The 18101-nt window shown below is 31.2% G+C and overlaps 1 protein-coding gene and 1 long non-coding RNA gene across 3 annotated transcripts; both read right to left on the reverse strand.

Moving 5' to 3' along the window:
* Positions 1 to 2681: 2681 nt before the first annotated feature.
* On the reverse strand, positions 2682 to 11656 carry LOC128172339 (histidine decarboxylase-like). 2 transcript variants are annotated; one of them, XM_052838138.1, is made up of 15 exons: positions 11488 to 11656; positions 11160 to 11273; positions 10717 to 10839; positions 10127 to 10261; positions 9246 to 9389; positions 8646 to 8712; positions 8205 to 8367; positions 7793 to 7863; positions 6485 to 6504; positions 5997 to 6095; positions 5744 to 5845; positions 5469 to 5645; positions 4154 to 4245; positions 3888 to 4057; positions 3460 to 3539 (listed from the first exon to the last, which is right to left on the reverse strand). In XM_052838138.1, the coding sequence occupies exons 1-14, from the start codon at positions 11650 to 11652 to the stop codon at positions 3928 to 3930; spliced, it is 1602 nt and encodes a 533-aa protein (XP_052694098.1). In that variant the 5' UTR covers positions 11653 to 11656; the 3' UTR covers positions 3460 to 3539; positions 3888 to 3927. The 2 variants fall into 2 exon arrangements, with proteins under 2 accessions (XP_052694097.1, XP_052694098.1); XM_052838137.1 differs by lacking the exon at positions 3888 to 4057 and having other exon boundaries at positions 2682 to 3539.
* Positions 11657 to 13716: 2060 nt separating this feature from the next.
* On the reverse strand, positions 13717 to 17867 carry LOC128172373 (uncharacterized). The gene is made up of 3 exons (XR_008242255.1): positions 17741 to 17867; positions 16207 to 16302; positions 13717 to 13769 (listed from the first exon to the last, which is right to left on the reverse strand). It is a non-coding gene; the product is annotated as an uncharacterized LOC128172373 (long non-coding RNA).
* Positions 17868 to 18101: the final 234 nt, after the last annotated feature.

Genomic DNA, 18101 nt, shown 5'->3' on the forward strand with positions numbered 1-18101 from the left:
AGTTGTTGAAGATCGTTTCGAGAATGGCATATGTGATATAACTATGAAATCATCAAGTTGTAAAAGGGGTTCAACATAGAAACATCTTCAGAAAACTTTGAAAATATCTTAATACACTAAATCATTATCTCGATATTTTTTAAATGACTTCATAAAGCTGATTTTATTTCGACGTTTGAACGACGAAGATCCTGGGTCTCTTGATAAAATCCTAGTTATCGAAAATCGTTATGATGCACATTTTTTACACATTTTTTTATGTCTAAAAGTTGGTTTACAGAAGTTTCAATTAAAAATGAAATGTGTAAACGAACAGTGTTCAAACTAAAAAAAACCCTTAGGAAAATCATAAATCAGAAGCAGAGCAAACATGCACATACCTCTACAGAAAGTAGAGATAGGATCAGGTGCCTTGAAGGAGTGAGTGTTAAAGTTAAATAAACGTGTTAAGTTAATTTCACCATATCCTTATTCCGTAAAAATGTTACAAGTATAAATGCACTTTGTAGATGACTGTTCACGTCTGCTAGTGAACATGTATCAATTAACAACACGATGTTCTCTTCTTGGGGTCAGGACAACGATATTGCTTCATTTCATTGTGATCTTCTTTACAATTCTGGCTGTTGGCATAGGCGCTATTTTTGTGCCAACCCTAATGGTCTATACTTGTGGGGGAAAACACATTAAGAGCTAAAAGAATAATGTACGGCTACTGGCGATCTCAGACTTATTCACTGAAGTACGTCCATTTTATGGTCAGAAGGACTGGCTAGCCAACAAGTATTAATTTAAATGTTGAATGTTCATATTGGATATCGCTTGTTCTATAAAACCACGCTGTGCAGACAGATTGATACCGCACGTTATCCAAATTTAGGCTTTCGGTGCTTTGAGTATATTCATTTGATGTTAACTAGTATGAATTATTTTGTAAAATCGCTTTAAAGTTATTATGCATTCGCCATTTGTCGGGGATATGAAAGATAGATGGAACAGCCATAAATATATTATTAAGTGCTCTTTCATGGCTACAAAGACAGCTACAAAAGCACTACTGGGAAAAGTGTTTAAACGGTGGGGATAATTTGATGTCTGCAATAGTAGCTCGACATTTAATTATATTTACTTTCAGTGTATATTCCCCCTTGCATTTTTATTGGAAATTCAGTTTTCTGGGAATACACTTGCTAGCCTATTCATTTTTTTCGACAAAGTTTCTGGCACTTGTTTAGTTGTGGAAGCAAATTAAATAACGTGTTTTAAATATAGCTGTTCCATGTATGTTTCATATCCCTGACTAAGAGCGAATATAATGACTTTAAAGCGACGATACAAATATATTTCATACAAACAGACTTTACTATGAATATAAATATAAGCATTAAATGCTTATTTTTTTTAATATTATTTTTGAATAAGTTTTCTCGTTATGTCACAAGTGAGATAATTTAGTACTATGCCCTAAAAATTTCTGAATCACACCAGAATGAGTTATATTGTCCTCCCGGAAAAAGTTATATTTCACAGGAAATGGTTAAAGGGACATGGTCACGATTCTGGTCAAATTGTATTTTCCTGTTTTTATTATTTACAATGCCTTATGAATGCAATTCTAATGATCAAGTGAAATTTGGGTGGCCATCGATGAGTTTTAAGCGAGATACAGGGCTCACAATTTTTAGTCACGTAAACAATGCTCGTGCCCTGTTTTTGTTTACATAGGTTCAATATACCAGTAAAAAATCCTTTTCAAGATGATCTGTCAAAATTCATATTCATTTTAAGTACAAATAAACAGTTACTAACGATTAACACATTCATTTTGGGTCTAAATCTGGAATTTTGACTTCAACATTCAAAATGTAAACAAAAGCTTTGTTTACATAGCGAGGAATTTTATGCTCTGTAACTCGCTTATAACTCAACAAATGTCACTCAAATTTTGATTGCCTATTGAAAATGTCTTACTGAAGCATTATAAACATTAAAATCGAAAAAAATATTTTTTTAACCAAAATCGTGACCATGCCCCTTTAAATTGTTCTCCCGAAATTATTATATCGCCCTCGCGTGCAATCATTCAGCCTATTTATTACGTAGGGTTCGAAATTCAGCTAAGCAAACGTAAACAGTTCCTCGGAAATAAAAATGTCATGACAGTGTCTGCTATTCAGAAAAACTAACTTTAATTGTTTAATTTGAATAATTTTATTCTTTTTGAATCATCGATCGCCATTTTAAAAGAGAATTGATTTGGTATCGGGCTACGTAACACTCCAGGGCTTTCCTGTCAACTCGAGGCAAATATTCTGGTATGTCCCTCTCGAAGCCATGTATATACATGTATGATGTCGTCCTACAACATACCAAGCGGTGCAGACAAATTTTCATACTGCTCTAACGCCAAAAATAAGCATTCAATGCTTAAATAATTATATATATGAAATCGAGTTTCAAAGAATTTTTTTTATCACATTTCCCTTTATATGGTGGCATTCAGTATCTTCATATATAATGGAAATCACGTGACTTATTGTATTCAATTTTCAAAAAATGGAACTCTTAATAAATCAACTAAAGCAAAAATCTTTTTTATAAACCGTACTATCAGACATCAAGTCAATAATTCATATGCCGGTATTTTTTATTCATATAACAAAAAAATATTGTTTGTTTAGGGATAAAGCAATTTTAAATATCAAGATTTTAATGCAAGTAAAGAAAGCAAATCAGACTCTATATATAAAATATTTTACACAACTACAAGTCATTAAAAGTTATATATTCTTATGTACAAAACTGGGTTTTAAACAGAGGAAAGCCAATTATACTTAAATAACCATAATATCTAAATGTAAACATAACCACTAAAACAAAACTTTAAATCTGCTAATTTTTTTCGAAAAGTCATATTACTTTAAGAAAAACTGAACCGATTCCCACAATGTGGACACACGTTGCGCATGCTTGGAATGTTTACTTCCGGTATTCTCAGTCTGATGTTTGGGTTCTTGCGTTGAGACATAGATTGTGTTTGGCCGTTAGGAGTTCTGTCGACCCTTCTTTGTCCAGTTTCGGTTTGTGTACTCCCTTCATTGTACGATACATCATCCTGACATTTCATTGGACAGTTTTCGTCTTCCGTATCATCGATTGGACGTTCCTCTTCGGCTTCGAACACGTCATCCATCTGCATTCCATTCATACGAGTTTCTAAATACGCTGAACTGTTTACGATCTCGTCAAGTTTTGAATCAAGCGACCCTTGATGTTTGTAGGAGTTGCTTAGGCAACGATCGGCCATTGTTGTCTGATCAAAACTTTGATGTTTTGATTGGTCTCTTAGTTTGCGTTTCCTAGGTGACATAGGAATAAGGTGTTCCGCGTTTTCTGCTGAAATCTGCTTGGCTACCTCTTCCATAGCCTCGCTATCATCAAATAATGCGGCAAAACTCCCGTTAATTAACTTTGGTGACATTGGGACGTTGCTTAAAAGAAGACTCATTCCATATTCTTTCTTCTTAATGGAAGGAACTCTATAAAATAAAGATGGCGATATAAACATATCCTGTGTTTATTTTTTCACTAAAACAACCTTTACATAGATATTGTTTTACAAAGAAGATAGGGATGCATTAAATCTTAACTACTCTAAAATCAAAGCATGCCAAGCCACATTTACATTGAATTTGCTTATAGATCTTTTTGTTCATCTGTTATTAAAGCAAGTGTTGAATTCTATTTAAAAAAAATTGTTAATTGACATTTTGTGCAATAAATTAAAGTACCAAACCATTATGTGAAAATATATTTTTATTAATGAATTGACATTTATTAAAAAGAAACTTTGGAGCATTCTTTAGGAATGGTCTATAAATACCTACTTTTCATTTAAAAACAGTTAAATGGATTTTTTCGCGCACATTAGGAATACGAGGTTGACCTTATGACCTGCATTGTATCAAAAGCAGCCGGGAGAGTGAGTGAGGCGAGCAAGGATGATTTTGTAGAGAGGTTACGAGTACAACATCGACAAGGGTTATCAAAATCTTCTCTATAACATGAAAAACAAAAAAACAAAATTATAAGACACTCAAAGCACAAATTAGCTTAATGGGTATATTTATGAGCAAATGCTGGATATGTTTACCTCACAAACTGTTTCTCTTCCTCTACTTCTGGACTTGATACCTCCTCATCGCTGTATGCCTCATCCTCCTCAGACTCTGTATCGTGTAATACCTTAAGAGGATAGAGGGTTTACAATACGGAGGATTAGTAGGAGTTATCTACCGTTGCTTGAAGCATTTTTGGGAGTTTATCTGTGAAGTTAGTCATATACGTACATGCATAAATTTCGACGTAAAACTTAATATAAATAACAATGTTAGCTTTTTAAAAAGCTAAGAAAGTCAGCCATCGGAATTTTAAGTTTAAAGCAAAAGTGAATACACACTCTATTAAAATACCAGATAAATAGTTTCCCGAACAATAATGATATGCGGGTGCACATTTAGTTTTTGGGAGTGGATTTAAATTAACTCTTCTATGCAGTTACTCTTGCAAACCGAAAGTGAAACAGTGTTTGGACCTAAGCACAAATCATCACCGCTGACATGTCTTAGTTCTTGAATATAATAAAAAAAATTCGATGTAATGTATGTTGAATTGTTTTTCAAGGAAACTTATCTATAAACACTTTGAAAATAGTCAGATTTTATATAATACGAACAATTTAGATATTAATGTAGTCTCATGTATTCCTACGCCAGAGTTTAATATAGTCTCGTTCAACCAAACGCTTGGCTGTCTCCGTTCATCTCCGACAAACAGAGAGGCTCTCTTGCTTAACGGAGATTAACGGAGACAGCTGAGCGTCTGGTTGAACGAGACTGGAGTTCAATAATCAATAGTGCTTGGATCCATACAATTTTGAGAATTGTTTCGATTTCTTATATACATGTATGTACATAGTTTAAAATCTATCTTTAAGTAATACACAACATGATTCATATGAAGTTTCTCTTAATTCCTTGCGAAAAAGTCGAATTAAAAATCATAATATAAAATTGTGCGTAATTTAAATACAGTAAGAAACTAATTGCCACGCAAGATAAGTTGATTTTAAAATAAATGATAATCGATAAAATCAACTCCCGTCAGTACTTCAGTACTTTGATTATTCAACCAATTGCAAATTCTCATTGAGTAAAGATGAATGATAGTACTTTTTTGACAAATGCACATTTGTTACTTAAAGCATTCTTTTATATGTAATATTGTATGATAACCCCAACACACACATTCGTGCATTTCTTAAAAACTCGTCTGGAATTGATTGAGGAAAGAGGAAGATTTGCTACCTTGATTTCAAACAATTTGTTATCGGAACAAATGACAATTTTAAAGTCTGTTTACATGCAGTCAATCTTAGAACAAATTTTAGTTACAGGGTTCAAACTCACCTTTGTTGCAGTATCTGAAATAATTTTCCAGTCGCGCTCAATGTCTTGATCCGTAGTATATTGTGACGTCACGGTAAATCTTATGACGTATTTGCCCTTTAAAGACGCTGGTACCATGTGAACTTTTCCAGATTTATTTAATCTCTTCAAAAGTGTTTCTGTCATTTCATTTTCTCCCTGAACAAAAAATAAGTTGATGTACTATCTAAAAATCATAAAAATATTGTTCGATATGTTTTGGATTACCATTTGTACTAAAGCGATCGTTTTCTTACCCACAGCCGAAACACCACCATTCCTAAAACTCTGGAAGCGGGGATTTCAAACCTTTGATCTTTTCTAAGGAGGTCTTCAAATTTGCTTGCTAAACGAACTCCCTGCAATGGTAACATTCTATTAGTGATAAGTCGAAATATTTGCTTCATACATGTATACAATACCCAGTGAGGCAAATTTTTCCAATTATTCTGACATCATGTGATCAAATTATTTTGACGTAAAGTTGCATTGAAAATTTCTCTGACTTACCTCTCTAACATGCTTTTGTAATCCTTCAATACCAAAGGAGCGGATCACAAACCAAAGTTTCAGGGCGCGGAAACGTCTACTCAAGGGAATTTGCCAGTGCTAAACATAGAAGATATATACATCGATTTGTTTTATTTTTTTTCAGTATAAATATAATTTAAAGAAATTTTACATGTTATTGTATGCAATGATAAAAAATAATATGATGAAAGTTCATACATAATATTGTTTTACAAAATGTCGCTTAACAATAAAAAGTTTATCAAACAATAACAGGATGTGAACTGTCAATCAAGTGAGTGTGTTTCTCTAAATATTTACAGTCTTTTACACAAAATGTCTTTGAATGCTTACAAAATGTCTTTATAGTTTGTTGGCTTTAAGATCCCTTAAAATTTGGGAACAACATTTATTTAAAAACGTAATTAAATACACAATAAAAGGTGATGAATCTAATGCAGAGTAAAAAAAATAGATCGCTATCTTACCATATAATCTATTGCAGCTCCTGAAAGAAAACAATAATAACTGTTTAAATTCCATATAATCAATTAATTTTAATCAGATATGACATGATGTTAGCTATACTTTTTTCAATGTTTGCTATAAATAGATCAATCCTGACATATTGAATAACAATCTATATCGATACTAATTTCAGTTTTAGCATTAGAACTTTGCTATTTTAAAAATTGTGTTTAATTTGTGTTATTCACTGTAAAATCATTAATTTTTCTTTGAATAATTGTGTTTTATTAATTATGATTTATTTAAAAAAATTTTAAAAAATTAATTAGTTTTGGACTTATTCTAAACAACAAAGAAAAAGTCGTAAAATATGTTACTCTTACTTTTGTCCTAAATAGTTTAAACCTTCATATTAAAGTCTCTATCACTAAGAACATAAAAACCGGTCCCTTTTTTATTTGACGTGAAATAAAATCCGATCCTCAAATATCGAATTAATTGTCCACTCTTCGCGGGAATAGATTAAGTGCGGGACGGTGATCTGTTGACAGTGATAACGAGGCTGAGAGCACTGATAAAGCGATACCAGTGACAGATTCCATCCATCACGCTGTAAACACTAGCGGCCTGATGAGCGAGACACATTAGCCCTGGCGTTCAACCGACAAATCGCTCCTGAGTTCTTGCTCTTGTAACCAAATCCGCTTACTACTTTACTATCTAAACTGCAACACCTTAACAAATACAAGCCCTTTATTGTGCTAATTTGATATCGGATACTTTGTGTTTTCCCATAAGAATGATTAATTGAATTGTGTTTATATTTGTATCTTTCAAAGTCCTTGTAAAGTTCATCAGCTTATAATTTATTTACTCGGACGACTGTGTGAAACAAACTTATAGTTGGAAAACTGAAAAATTCTTCTCCATTTAGGAGGCTGGTTAATCAACAACTTAACCATCATATCTGCCTAAAATTTTAAGATATGATTTGTTTCGCAATAAACTATAATTAAGTAAAGAAGACACCATTTATTTCACCTTTTAACTTTTGGTATTTTCCAAAACTTTATATAGAACTCTCCTTTTAAGGAGACCAATACAGTCTAAAAATGTCCACGACTACTGAAACATTTTAATATTAATCATTTTTCTGTTTCAATAAATTGAGACGAATCATTGACATTTCTTTATTTCATGTTTGTACGCTTTACATATTAGAGTACATGCAGGTGAATTCGACTTTATTTGATCCATTGATACAAATTTGTCCCATCTTTGGTTTACATTGCTTAGTAAGGTTGACGTGATAAATAAATAGTTCAAACCTGAATTTTCGTGTTTTAGATAGAGTGGATCCACATTGAATGTTCTGTGCAAAGTTCGACAGTCCTTCACCCTGTTCGCGAAACAAATAAGCATGACTTAGTAATAGTATCAATATTTTGCAAGTGTTCAACACGATGTTTTCAGCCTTGAAAGAAGCCTTATACATTACTAGTGATCAAAATTAAATTTGGTACTTTGCTAACAATCTAGGGTCTTTTAATTCTCATTTTCTTTTTTGTCAAGTTGTTAACTTAGATTAATGTATACTGAACAGATTTACTTACGATTTGTAAGAAAAAATTGAGGAGTTCAACTTTTCAAAGTTATAACATTCCTTTTATTTAAATTAAAACAAAACTTGATTTGACTTTGACTCTGTTTTTTGGTAAGAAAAATATTGATTGCTATTACCACATGGCGGAGCAATCGAAATGCACCATCATCCACTTGGATGGGTTGAAGGCAAACGAGTTGGCGTGTTCGATTCCTTCAATATAGGATCGATATTCAGGACAAATGAAGGCTGTTCCTGCGTAGGCGGCGTCGATGTGCATCCAAAGTCCCTCTTTCTCACCTGTAAAAACAAATTCACTACAATAACTCGACCTTTCTTAGCAAAGTAAAATCTAAACTTTTAAAGTCCGCTAAGAGCAGCGATGAAGTGTTGCGTTCTAATACCACCTTTTTTACATTAAGCATAAGATAGTAAAAAACAATGTAGAGTACAAGAAAAATTGTCATGAAACCAAATAAAGATGCTTTGTCGTGTTGCATTTAAATATTGCTATTTTTTACGAATAGTCAAGTAAAACAAAGAGGACCAAAAAATTACATAATTAAAACGAAACTTGCATATTAGTCCGAGCTCTTTAATATTGTCAAATGCGCATGCCCCTGTAGTTCCTAAAGTTGCACAAACCTATAAAACAAAATTCAAAAATAATCTTTGAAACAAGCCACAGTTAAGGACTACCTTAAAAACTACCATAATTCTTTCAGTTAAATGATTTAGATTCGATCGTTTTGGTGTTTTTTTAATCAGGATAAATGTCTTAAATGTAAATATCTGATAACAACTAAAGTTAGTTATTATTCGTAAAGCAGGTTGAGATGGTGAATATTTCCAGAGAAGTAAACAGAGTTATATGTTAAAGACAAAACCAAACAATAGTAATATATACTACTTTTAACAAGAGGAAACTGTTACAGTGCCAGAAAAGTTATGCATCTTTTTATAGTATATTTATTAAATGCAGCTTTAAATAGATTAGAAATGTTATCGATAATAAGTTTTCATATATACAATAAATATGAGGTTAGTTAAAATGTGGTAAATTATAATTATGCATTAATCTAAATTATAGCATGTTATTCGATAAAGGTTCATTTTTAAAAATCCACTGTTTAACTTCCCAAAAAAAACCCCAAACACTTTTAGTTATTAATGCTTACATAAAATGGAATCAGGCCATCTTCCTTATCACGCGAGATGGCTTCTTGGAGGGTGTGTCCGCGCATACTCAGATCATCATCCGTAGTCAGGTAACGCATTTTGACCAATGATATAAGACCTGCCTTCTCGACAGATGAGTGCGCCTGCGTTAATACATATGAATATTAATAACTCATTAAACTGTCAGCTTTTGTCAGTTTGGGATATGAAATAGAAATATATCTTTCATTTTGGCGATAAATATGTCTAGAAAAATTGGAGGAAACCTTATGAAGTGTAATATATGAGCGAGGTTTTTCTTTAATTTGATGATTTTTTTTTTTTTAAGAAACTAGATTGTGAAAGAATAACAATATATGAACACGGTACCCATATGAACACGTTGTAAACTAATTTTTGCTGGAGCGAAGCAAAATCAGTCATTATTTATCAAATGATAAAAATGACAAGAGTTTTAAATGATTATAACAATGAAAGATGGAAAACATTTGATATATAAAAGATGCTGCATGTTTCCGTTGTTATATGATTGCGATATCTATGTCAATAAATATTTATCAATTTCAGTTGAAAATGGACTTTGAAACATGGTTTTGTTTTCAACACCCTTTTCAGATATTTACTTTGGTTTTGATCTATATAAATATCATCATATTTAATGATCTTGTATTGTATTTCTTATCACGTATTGCTATTGCATAAAGAAAACGATTTTAGGACTCGGTAGTATAAATTTTGGTAATACCTGGAAAAAAAACCCAGAATAAAATTGTTTTACTAGAGTAGCTATACAATTATTGTTCTTTCAAATTAAAGTCCAACAATAACAACAAAAGTAAATTTTAGTACCTCTTAGAAGACATTTAATGAAAGTGCTTACCTGATCCGAACAGTAAGCCACAAGTCTGGCGTTGATATGGGCTTCATCCACGTCCGGATCTAACTTCCGGTGTTTCTGAAACACTTCTGTTCTTGCTGCTAACATCGTGATAAAAGTACAGTCCGAGGCCGTCAGCTACAATATTATAGAGTATACAATCTACATCAATAGGTGTATTAGTATGGTTTTTGCAATAAGACCAAAGGTATTTGTTAGAAATCTACAATGGTAATTGCACTTTATGATATCAAAGAATATCTGCATCGGTCTTATGGTTAAATATTTATCGGTGGGAATTCTTAAAACTTTTGAATGATACATTTTTATGAAACCGCAAGATTGTTTAACATTTGATATTCAAAACAGATAGCAGTTGTTGGGTTAACAAACATATGGGCGGGTCTAGTGATTAGGGGTCCTAACCCCTTGAAAAACCATTTTTTTTTTCATTTAGTAAAGATACTGAAAATAGCCCCTCCACCAAAAAATTATCCCTCGAACCTATCTCCCCTCCCATGATAGAAACGTTTGATCCGCGCAGGAAACTACATCCTTACATATACAGAAACAGCGGACAGACAGTAACAGACCTGAATGACACCTCCTCCTTTTGTTTCTTTATTACTGTGCAGAAATTCACTCGGTAAGCCAATCATCTTCCCCAACCAGTCCATGACTATTGTCTCCAGTTCTGTACACGCTGGGCTAGAAGCCTAGAGCGGATAATAGAAGATAATATATAATATTAGATACCAGTTCTCATACGATAGAAACATCGAAAATATTTATAGATGTTCGAAAACTAATTTGTAAGATTATTTTGCTTTGTTTTATTTTGAAAGTGAAATTTCTTAAGATGCTAACAGGCTGATGGGTAAAACACGGATAACAAGTACTAGAAAGAATCTGTTAAGGCCTATTCACAAAATCAGCAATGCAGACATGCAAACAGAGTCTTTTCTAAGAGAAAAGGCGGCGCATATATCGCAAAAGTACTAGTATTATATTATTATTTATGTTATAATTTACTCACCCAAGTGAATCCAAGACATCCGATAGCATCAGCCAACATGTCTCCAAGCAGAGAAGGAAACGAATTCAGAGCGGGAAAGTAGGCGTGCATATACGGACTCTGCCAATGGGTAACCTAGGAAATTAATGAAATTCACATAAAACTACATCCAGCGCCTTTTTGTCTATATATTGTATTATATTTACAAAAATTTGCAACTTACATAGATAACAAAAACCGAAATCAATGAAAGCACATTGATTTTATCGTGTGTCTCTTTGTGTTTTTTAACACTTTGCTTTAAATCAATTATTTTAAATTACTTGAAATATGATTCAGACTATCTTACTCCAGGCATAATAACACGCTCAATATCTCTGAAAATGTCGTCCCATTTCTCTCCTTCCTGTGGTGCAGCTTCCGGTACAAGTGTGCGCATGTATCCAGGAGAAACATCTGGGAATACTCTTCTAGTCCGAATAGACTTCAGATATTCCGCGATAAAATCAACCATTTCTTTTCCTTCAAAGAAGTGTAAAATACATATAAAATATTTTTTTATATTTTCATTAAAAATACTATGACAAGTATTGCCCAACAATCTGTTATAATTTCTTATACCATGTTTGAAATAAAATATCACTATAATACTATAATTTACCAAAAGTTGATGATGTCATAGAAAATTATCGAAGGGTTTACCTATTTTTAAGCAGACACCTGTGTATTTTTTGGCAAAGAAAAAAAAGTGGAAATCACGTTGTCAATAAAATTAGTATCTTTAACTGTTCAAAAGATTGTCGAAAATAAAGCTAATCTCATTGAGAAGTGTCTGTATTGATTAAAGCAATCATCCGTATTGAATATTGACAAGTTTTCCTGAAAATAGAATCTCGGGTTGCAAGGTTCAAACCAATTCCGGCAATTAATGTTCCCATTGAAAATTCATTTGACATTGAGAAATGACTGTCTTTCATTGGAATGAAATGTTCATCGGAACGTATTAGATAATATTTATTAAGACTCTATGCAAAATTAATGAAGTAAAACAATGGTTTTAGCAAATAACCTCATGTTAAGAGCAGCTGCAAAATACACGACAAACATATAGATATTTTATTTTTGGCTCAATATAGAAATATAAAATCACAGGTCTGATTAGAATTCCTAGACTACGATAAATAAAAGTAGAAATATTAGGATAGCAGAAGGAAATTAAATCTTTATTATCAATATCCGACCCGTATCCGGAAGGGCAACAATAAAAAAACGGCATAAAAACCAATGAAAAAAAAACATTCATGCTATAATTGGTCCCCCTCTATGGGGATTCTATGCAAAATTACACATTGAAACCAGTAGAAACGGCGATCTAAGAATTGTAACAAGCTTTATCAGCTCTTATCTCTAAATTACATTCAATTTAGTGTGTCCCTTTGATAGGGTATTCTTAAGCATTTGATAGTTTTACCTTTACGGGATGCCTATATAAAATGTTGGAATGCCGAAATTAAGTCTCAAAAAGGAAGTGGTCTCGGTGATTGCACGAGCTTTTTCCGAGAAAAAATGCAATCGATAAGCAGGTAGAATGGAAACAGTGTGAGTAAATGGTTGTGTGAATGAAATATTGGATTTTTATACACAGTCTTCTTAACGTAGTTTCTTCTTCTCAATTGAATATAAAATTGATGTAAACGATGAACAGTGTTCTACATGACAAGAACATAAAGAAGATGTATTAAAAAAGCGTATTTTTTATTTTCATGACAATGGGCATTTTATGATCTCATTATATCTCAAAACAACAAACTTATTATAGGTTTAATAGTTTTACATGTTAAAATAGTTATAAAGATCTGAATATCTTTAGAATGAATGAAAAGCATTCATTTTCTATTAATAGTAACGATAAACTAAATTTGACACATACTTTAAAGCGCATGATCTTTGTCATGATTTATTAAACTTATACGTAAAAAAACAGACTATAAGGTAAAGAAGGTTATGTAATTTACCATATTAAACCAGTTGCCAAATGAATATTTAGACAAAACTGGTCGATCTAAAATGGTACGAGAAATAAAGTCCTGCATAAAAAGTCCTCCCTTTGAAGGAAGACCCTTGTAACAGTTACTTGTACCATGCATTCATCAGACTGATTGAATATTAAGATTGCTCACTACACTTTGAAATAGTTTGTCAAATTAGCAAATAATAACTTTATTATGATAAACAGCAAGTTGAATAAGAAGTATTTAAGTCAAATAGGCAAAGAACTTGCAATTGAGCGAAAATTTCTCTCTATAAAAGATATATTCAGTAATAATGAACAAAAGCCTCAGGCAGATTCGAACTCATGATCAGGGGTTCATATGTTTGATATCTTAACCATTCAGCCATGATAATATGCAACAATATTGATAGATAAAAACAGTTTAATAAAATATTCAAATCGATATCTTGTGATGTGGTGCTTTTAAAATTATAAGGCAAGGTGAGTGAAGTACTTTAAAGTAAATTAGCTTTTATAAGTATAAAAATAAATTTCAAATTTCAAAAAGTTGGTTTGTAAAAAAAATTACCTCTGAGCCTGTATTCTTCAAAGTCCATTGCGTTATGTCGAGCTATTTCCTACAAGTGTTAAATAAAATACAATGTGTTAACTACGTTTGTGTGAATCAATCACGTGATAATCTGAAAATGAAATAACACTCTTGGATGAGCCTCTAAAACATAACATCCAATCATGTTGATATATGAGGAACGCCTCTGTGTGCATTATTAATCTCAGATAGTCGGTAGATACCAAAATCTAAACATCAGAATTTAGTGAACAGAATCAGGTTAAGAAAGCATCTCTAGGTTCAATGAGATTTTTATGAATATTCAACAAAAGTGACGTATTTTCAAAAGAAATTAATTTCTTTGGATTTTTTTTTCTCTTTTGTTAAATTTTGTTTTTTAAATATCATTTAACCTATAGACGCTGTTGTCACCAGAGTAACCTGATCACCTTTGTAAAATTTCAATGATTTTTTTTTTTGGTCCTGAAAAAGAGAAATAACGCAGTAATCGTGAACGGGTCTTCACCATATACGAAACAAGACTATGTGATGAACACTCTTTTTAATGTGTGAGACATGAGATAACATGAACTTACTTTTACAGCTTAAAAAGATCATAACAACTAATGTTAGAAACAATTGAACATATTTTTTACTGTCATTCATTTTATAAATTATATTTTATCATTAGGGTATTTAAATAATTAATTCAAAAATATTATTTGAGATAAGCCAAGTAGTTATTTAACATGAGTTGCACTTTTTTCTATGCCAATTTAACAATGTTTCACAATACTTTGTGAAAGTCTTGTTGTTCATATGGTATTATATTCATTGTAATGTTCAGGGAATACATATTTTATCAACTATTAAATGATTGCCGAATATACAAAATAAGATTATTTTAACCCCCCCCCCCCCTCCCTTAATTACTTTAACAGCAGTTTTCTCGAATATAAATGAATATTCAAAACAAATTAAAAATTCATCGTTCACAATAAAATTATATATTTTTTTCAAATATGCAGCTAATGCATAAAGTCTAAACACATTTTTCAAAATATATGACTATGACAAACGGAATTACTTTGAGTATATATATATATATAATACTATCTTGTCCATCACATTTTCAAGATGTCAATAGCAAAGTACACATTAGTAACATTAACGCACTTCTGTTTTCGAAATTGAAAAATTTGGCAAAAAGCATTATTTGCCTTAATATGCGCATCGCTCAAGAAGAACGGCCTTTACATAATTGACTATTCTAGTCGATATAGTAATTACCTTTTAACGTATTTATGATATATGATTTATATACACATTTTTAAACGGTAAACACAATTTACAAGAAATCACGGTGACTTAAACCACTGCTTACATAATAGATATAAACTACCATTATGATTTAATGTGATTGTGCAGTTTTTACTGACAGATCTTAATGAAATACTCCCCAACGACATTCCTAAAGATAAATTTTAAATATCGTAACAATTTCTGGAAAATATTAAAGTCTACTCTACGTCAATACGAAGTGTAACGATTTTTGTCTACGAACATTACATAATAAGAAAGAAAGAAAGAATAAACAAAATGATATATAAGTAAAAGTAATTTTATATAAAAAGTGTACATTACTTGTGACATTATACAACTTCGTAGACCTAGATTTTCGGAATGCGTTTGTTAATTGCAATATATAAACAGATTTTTGAAAATATGAACATTTTATTTTATCAAAAGAAGGAACTATGATCTGAAAAATAGATGAGTATAATTTTGATAATCTTGTTTGGAAAGTGAAATATTTCTGAGATAAAAAAGCGCAAGTTGTACTTAAATTAAATGGAATTCAATTTAATATTTTTTTTTATAAATATAACATAATATTTTGGATTTAATATCATAACTTTTATATCTTATACATTGCTATGAGATGTGAAATATCTATATCAAAAGGTCCTCTTAAAATTTCCAGAATAGCGAAAACGTTTACCTTTGCAAAAAAATTCAATTTCATATAAAGGATCATTTGAAACAAAATATATCAAAATTTCAAACAAATGTGTGATTAATTAAAAGAGAAAATACATACTTGTTAAAGAACCGTATTTCCGAAGGGAAAAGCAAAATAATTTTTTAAAATTTTGTAAACGAAGCGTATATAATTTTCTATTATTCAAAAATGAATTTAATGTGAAAGTAAACTCAGATGAAGTGAAAACTTAAATAAGTTCGATAAACGGTGAAATTTATTTTCAAAAACTTTTATTGTATTAGATTGAATTCAAAAAATCTTTCAAAAAGTGATCTGTTCGAAACATAATCGTTATAATCAGATGAAGTGAGAAACTTAAAAATGGTTCATAAACATTAAAGTGTATTTCAAAACTTTAAATATATCAGATTAAATAAGAAATCTTTCGAAATAAATTGACTGTGTTATTATGTTTCTCAGTTAAACCACAATAGATAAATGTAAAGTAAGAAAGTATTACCTCTTAATCCCTCGAAGAATCCCAAATCAATTATTTAATGCGAACTCGATGCTCAAAGAACTCTGTCCACAACTGTAGCGATTGCACACTCGTTGGCTGTAGTTGCAAAGATATTTTTGAAACTTAGAATACGGTCGTAGAAGGCACGTTTTATATACGAATATTTCTTCTTGAACAAAAAAAAGAAAGTAATTTGTCATATGGAGCATTTCCGTTACCATTGACACACTTCCCGTTAATGTAGAAATTACAATTATATGAAAAATCTATTTTAAAGGTCATAGGTTTTTATTCTTACAAGGAAGGTGTTAAAAGGTCGCATTTGGCGGAAATGAGCTTTCGATTATGTAAAATATACATGAAACTATAAGACTTTTAATTAAGTCATGAAATAAAGTCTGTTACTAAGATGACAATTCGGATAGTGTGTGTTTTGTTTAAGTTTTGAAATATATAAAAATTGTGATCTTAGAGATTTCTTTTCCCTTTCAAATTAAGGCAGGTTTTTTTTAATTGAACTTTGATGAAAACTGGACGTGAAATTCAATATATTAAATTTCTTTAAAAAATATTGTCTTATTTGATGGCACTTGTTCTTCTAAAAAACAAATGGGTATTTATAAATACGACTGGTGTATGCCAAGTGTTAGAGCCTTTCCTTTGGTGAAAATGATTTATGTAACTTTAAGAACAGTTAGACTTTCATCAAAGGGATTAATGTTTTGTTTGTGAAATCTCAATAACAATAAACGATTCATCGTGGTAATGATATTTAAACCCACATCAAATGAAAATTTAGAATTTGATTTAGAATTTAATTTTTTTTTCAATTTGATTATTTCTGAGAAGTGATTTTTATAATAAAACTGAAAAACTTAGATATGCCCATTGGGATGGTTGAAGAAATAAATATTGCTCACTTCTAATTCCTCGAACATTTAGAAAGGACTCTCAAATGACTAAAGGAACTTTGAATTTAGATTGATATATCAAAATCCGTTAGTTATAATAAATATTTATTGCATTTCGGTGCATTTAACTTCAATTAGAAAGTTTTCAGATATGACTTCCTTTTATCCAAAAATATTTCTGTTTTATTAACCCTTGTATACAAAAATGAAGGAACTGAACGGTATTCGTGTGATAGATATGCTCCTTGTGCCAATCAGTCAATCACATTTGAATCTGATCAAGGCATTCAAAACTGTCGTAACCCAAGAGGTTAATTGTTTACTTGACAAATATCTGGTCGGGCGATAGTTCGAAATAACATAACTTTCTACGAGAGATACCTATGACAAATTTTAGACATTGGTATGAAGGCAAGTTTTCAATTAACGAATAAGTAAAATTATTGAAGATTATATAAATCCTTATTTTCTGTTACCGTGTATTTTATGCCTTTTTTCGAGTGTTTAACATTCATTTTGGAAATGCAAGTAAAAACTCAACAAAGCTTAAAATTTATAAAATAAATTTTAAAACATTATGTAATAATTGAAAAATTGTTTAAGTAAAAATTAAAGATGTTTACCTGAAGTGTGTTGCGATTACTCTCAGTTACAAACGCTGACTTGGCGGGAAACTGATGAAGTGAAGAAGACGAAGTCGTGAAGACAGTTAAGTATCGGCCTATGAATCAATAGTCTTCTCGTCTCTGAATATTTAAACAAAGAATCTTTACACTAATCATTTAAAAGAGCATCAACACAACACGTCGATTTTGACAAACGTTTTGCTCACGCAGACTCCTCACGCAATATTTACATCCAAAACTATACAAAACACACGATGTAATTTGAAGCACCGGAAGTGTGATGTCGTTAACCCAGAAGATTAAGGGACGTAAGTAAGATCATGCGGTGGGTTAGGATTAGGATTCATGAATGGGCGTA

Source organism: Crassostrea angulata, chromosome 2 (assembly GCF_025612915.1).
Source record: "Crassostrea angulata isolate pt1a10 chromosome 2, ASM2561291v2, whole genome shotgun sequence".
In the NCBI taxonomy this organism is placed as follows: Eukaryota; Metazoa; Mollusca; class Bivalvia; order Ostreida; family Ostreidae; genus Magallana; species Magallana angulata.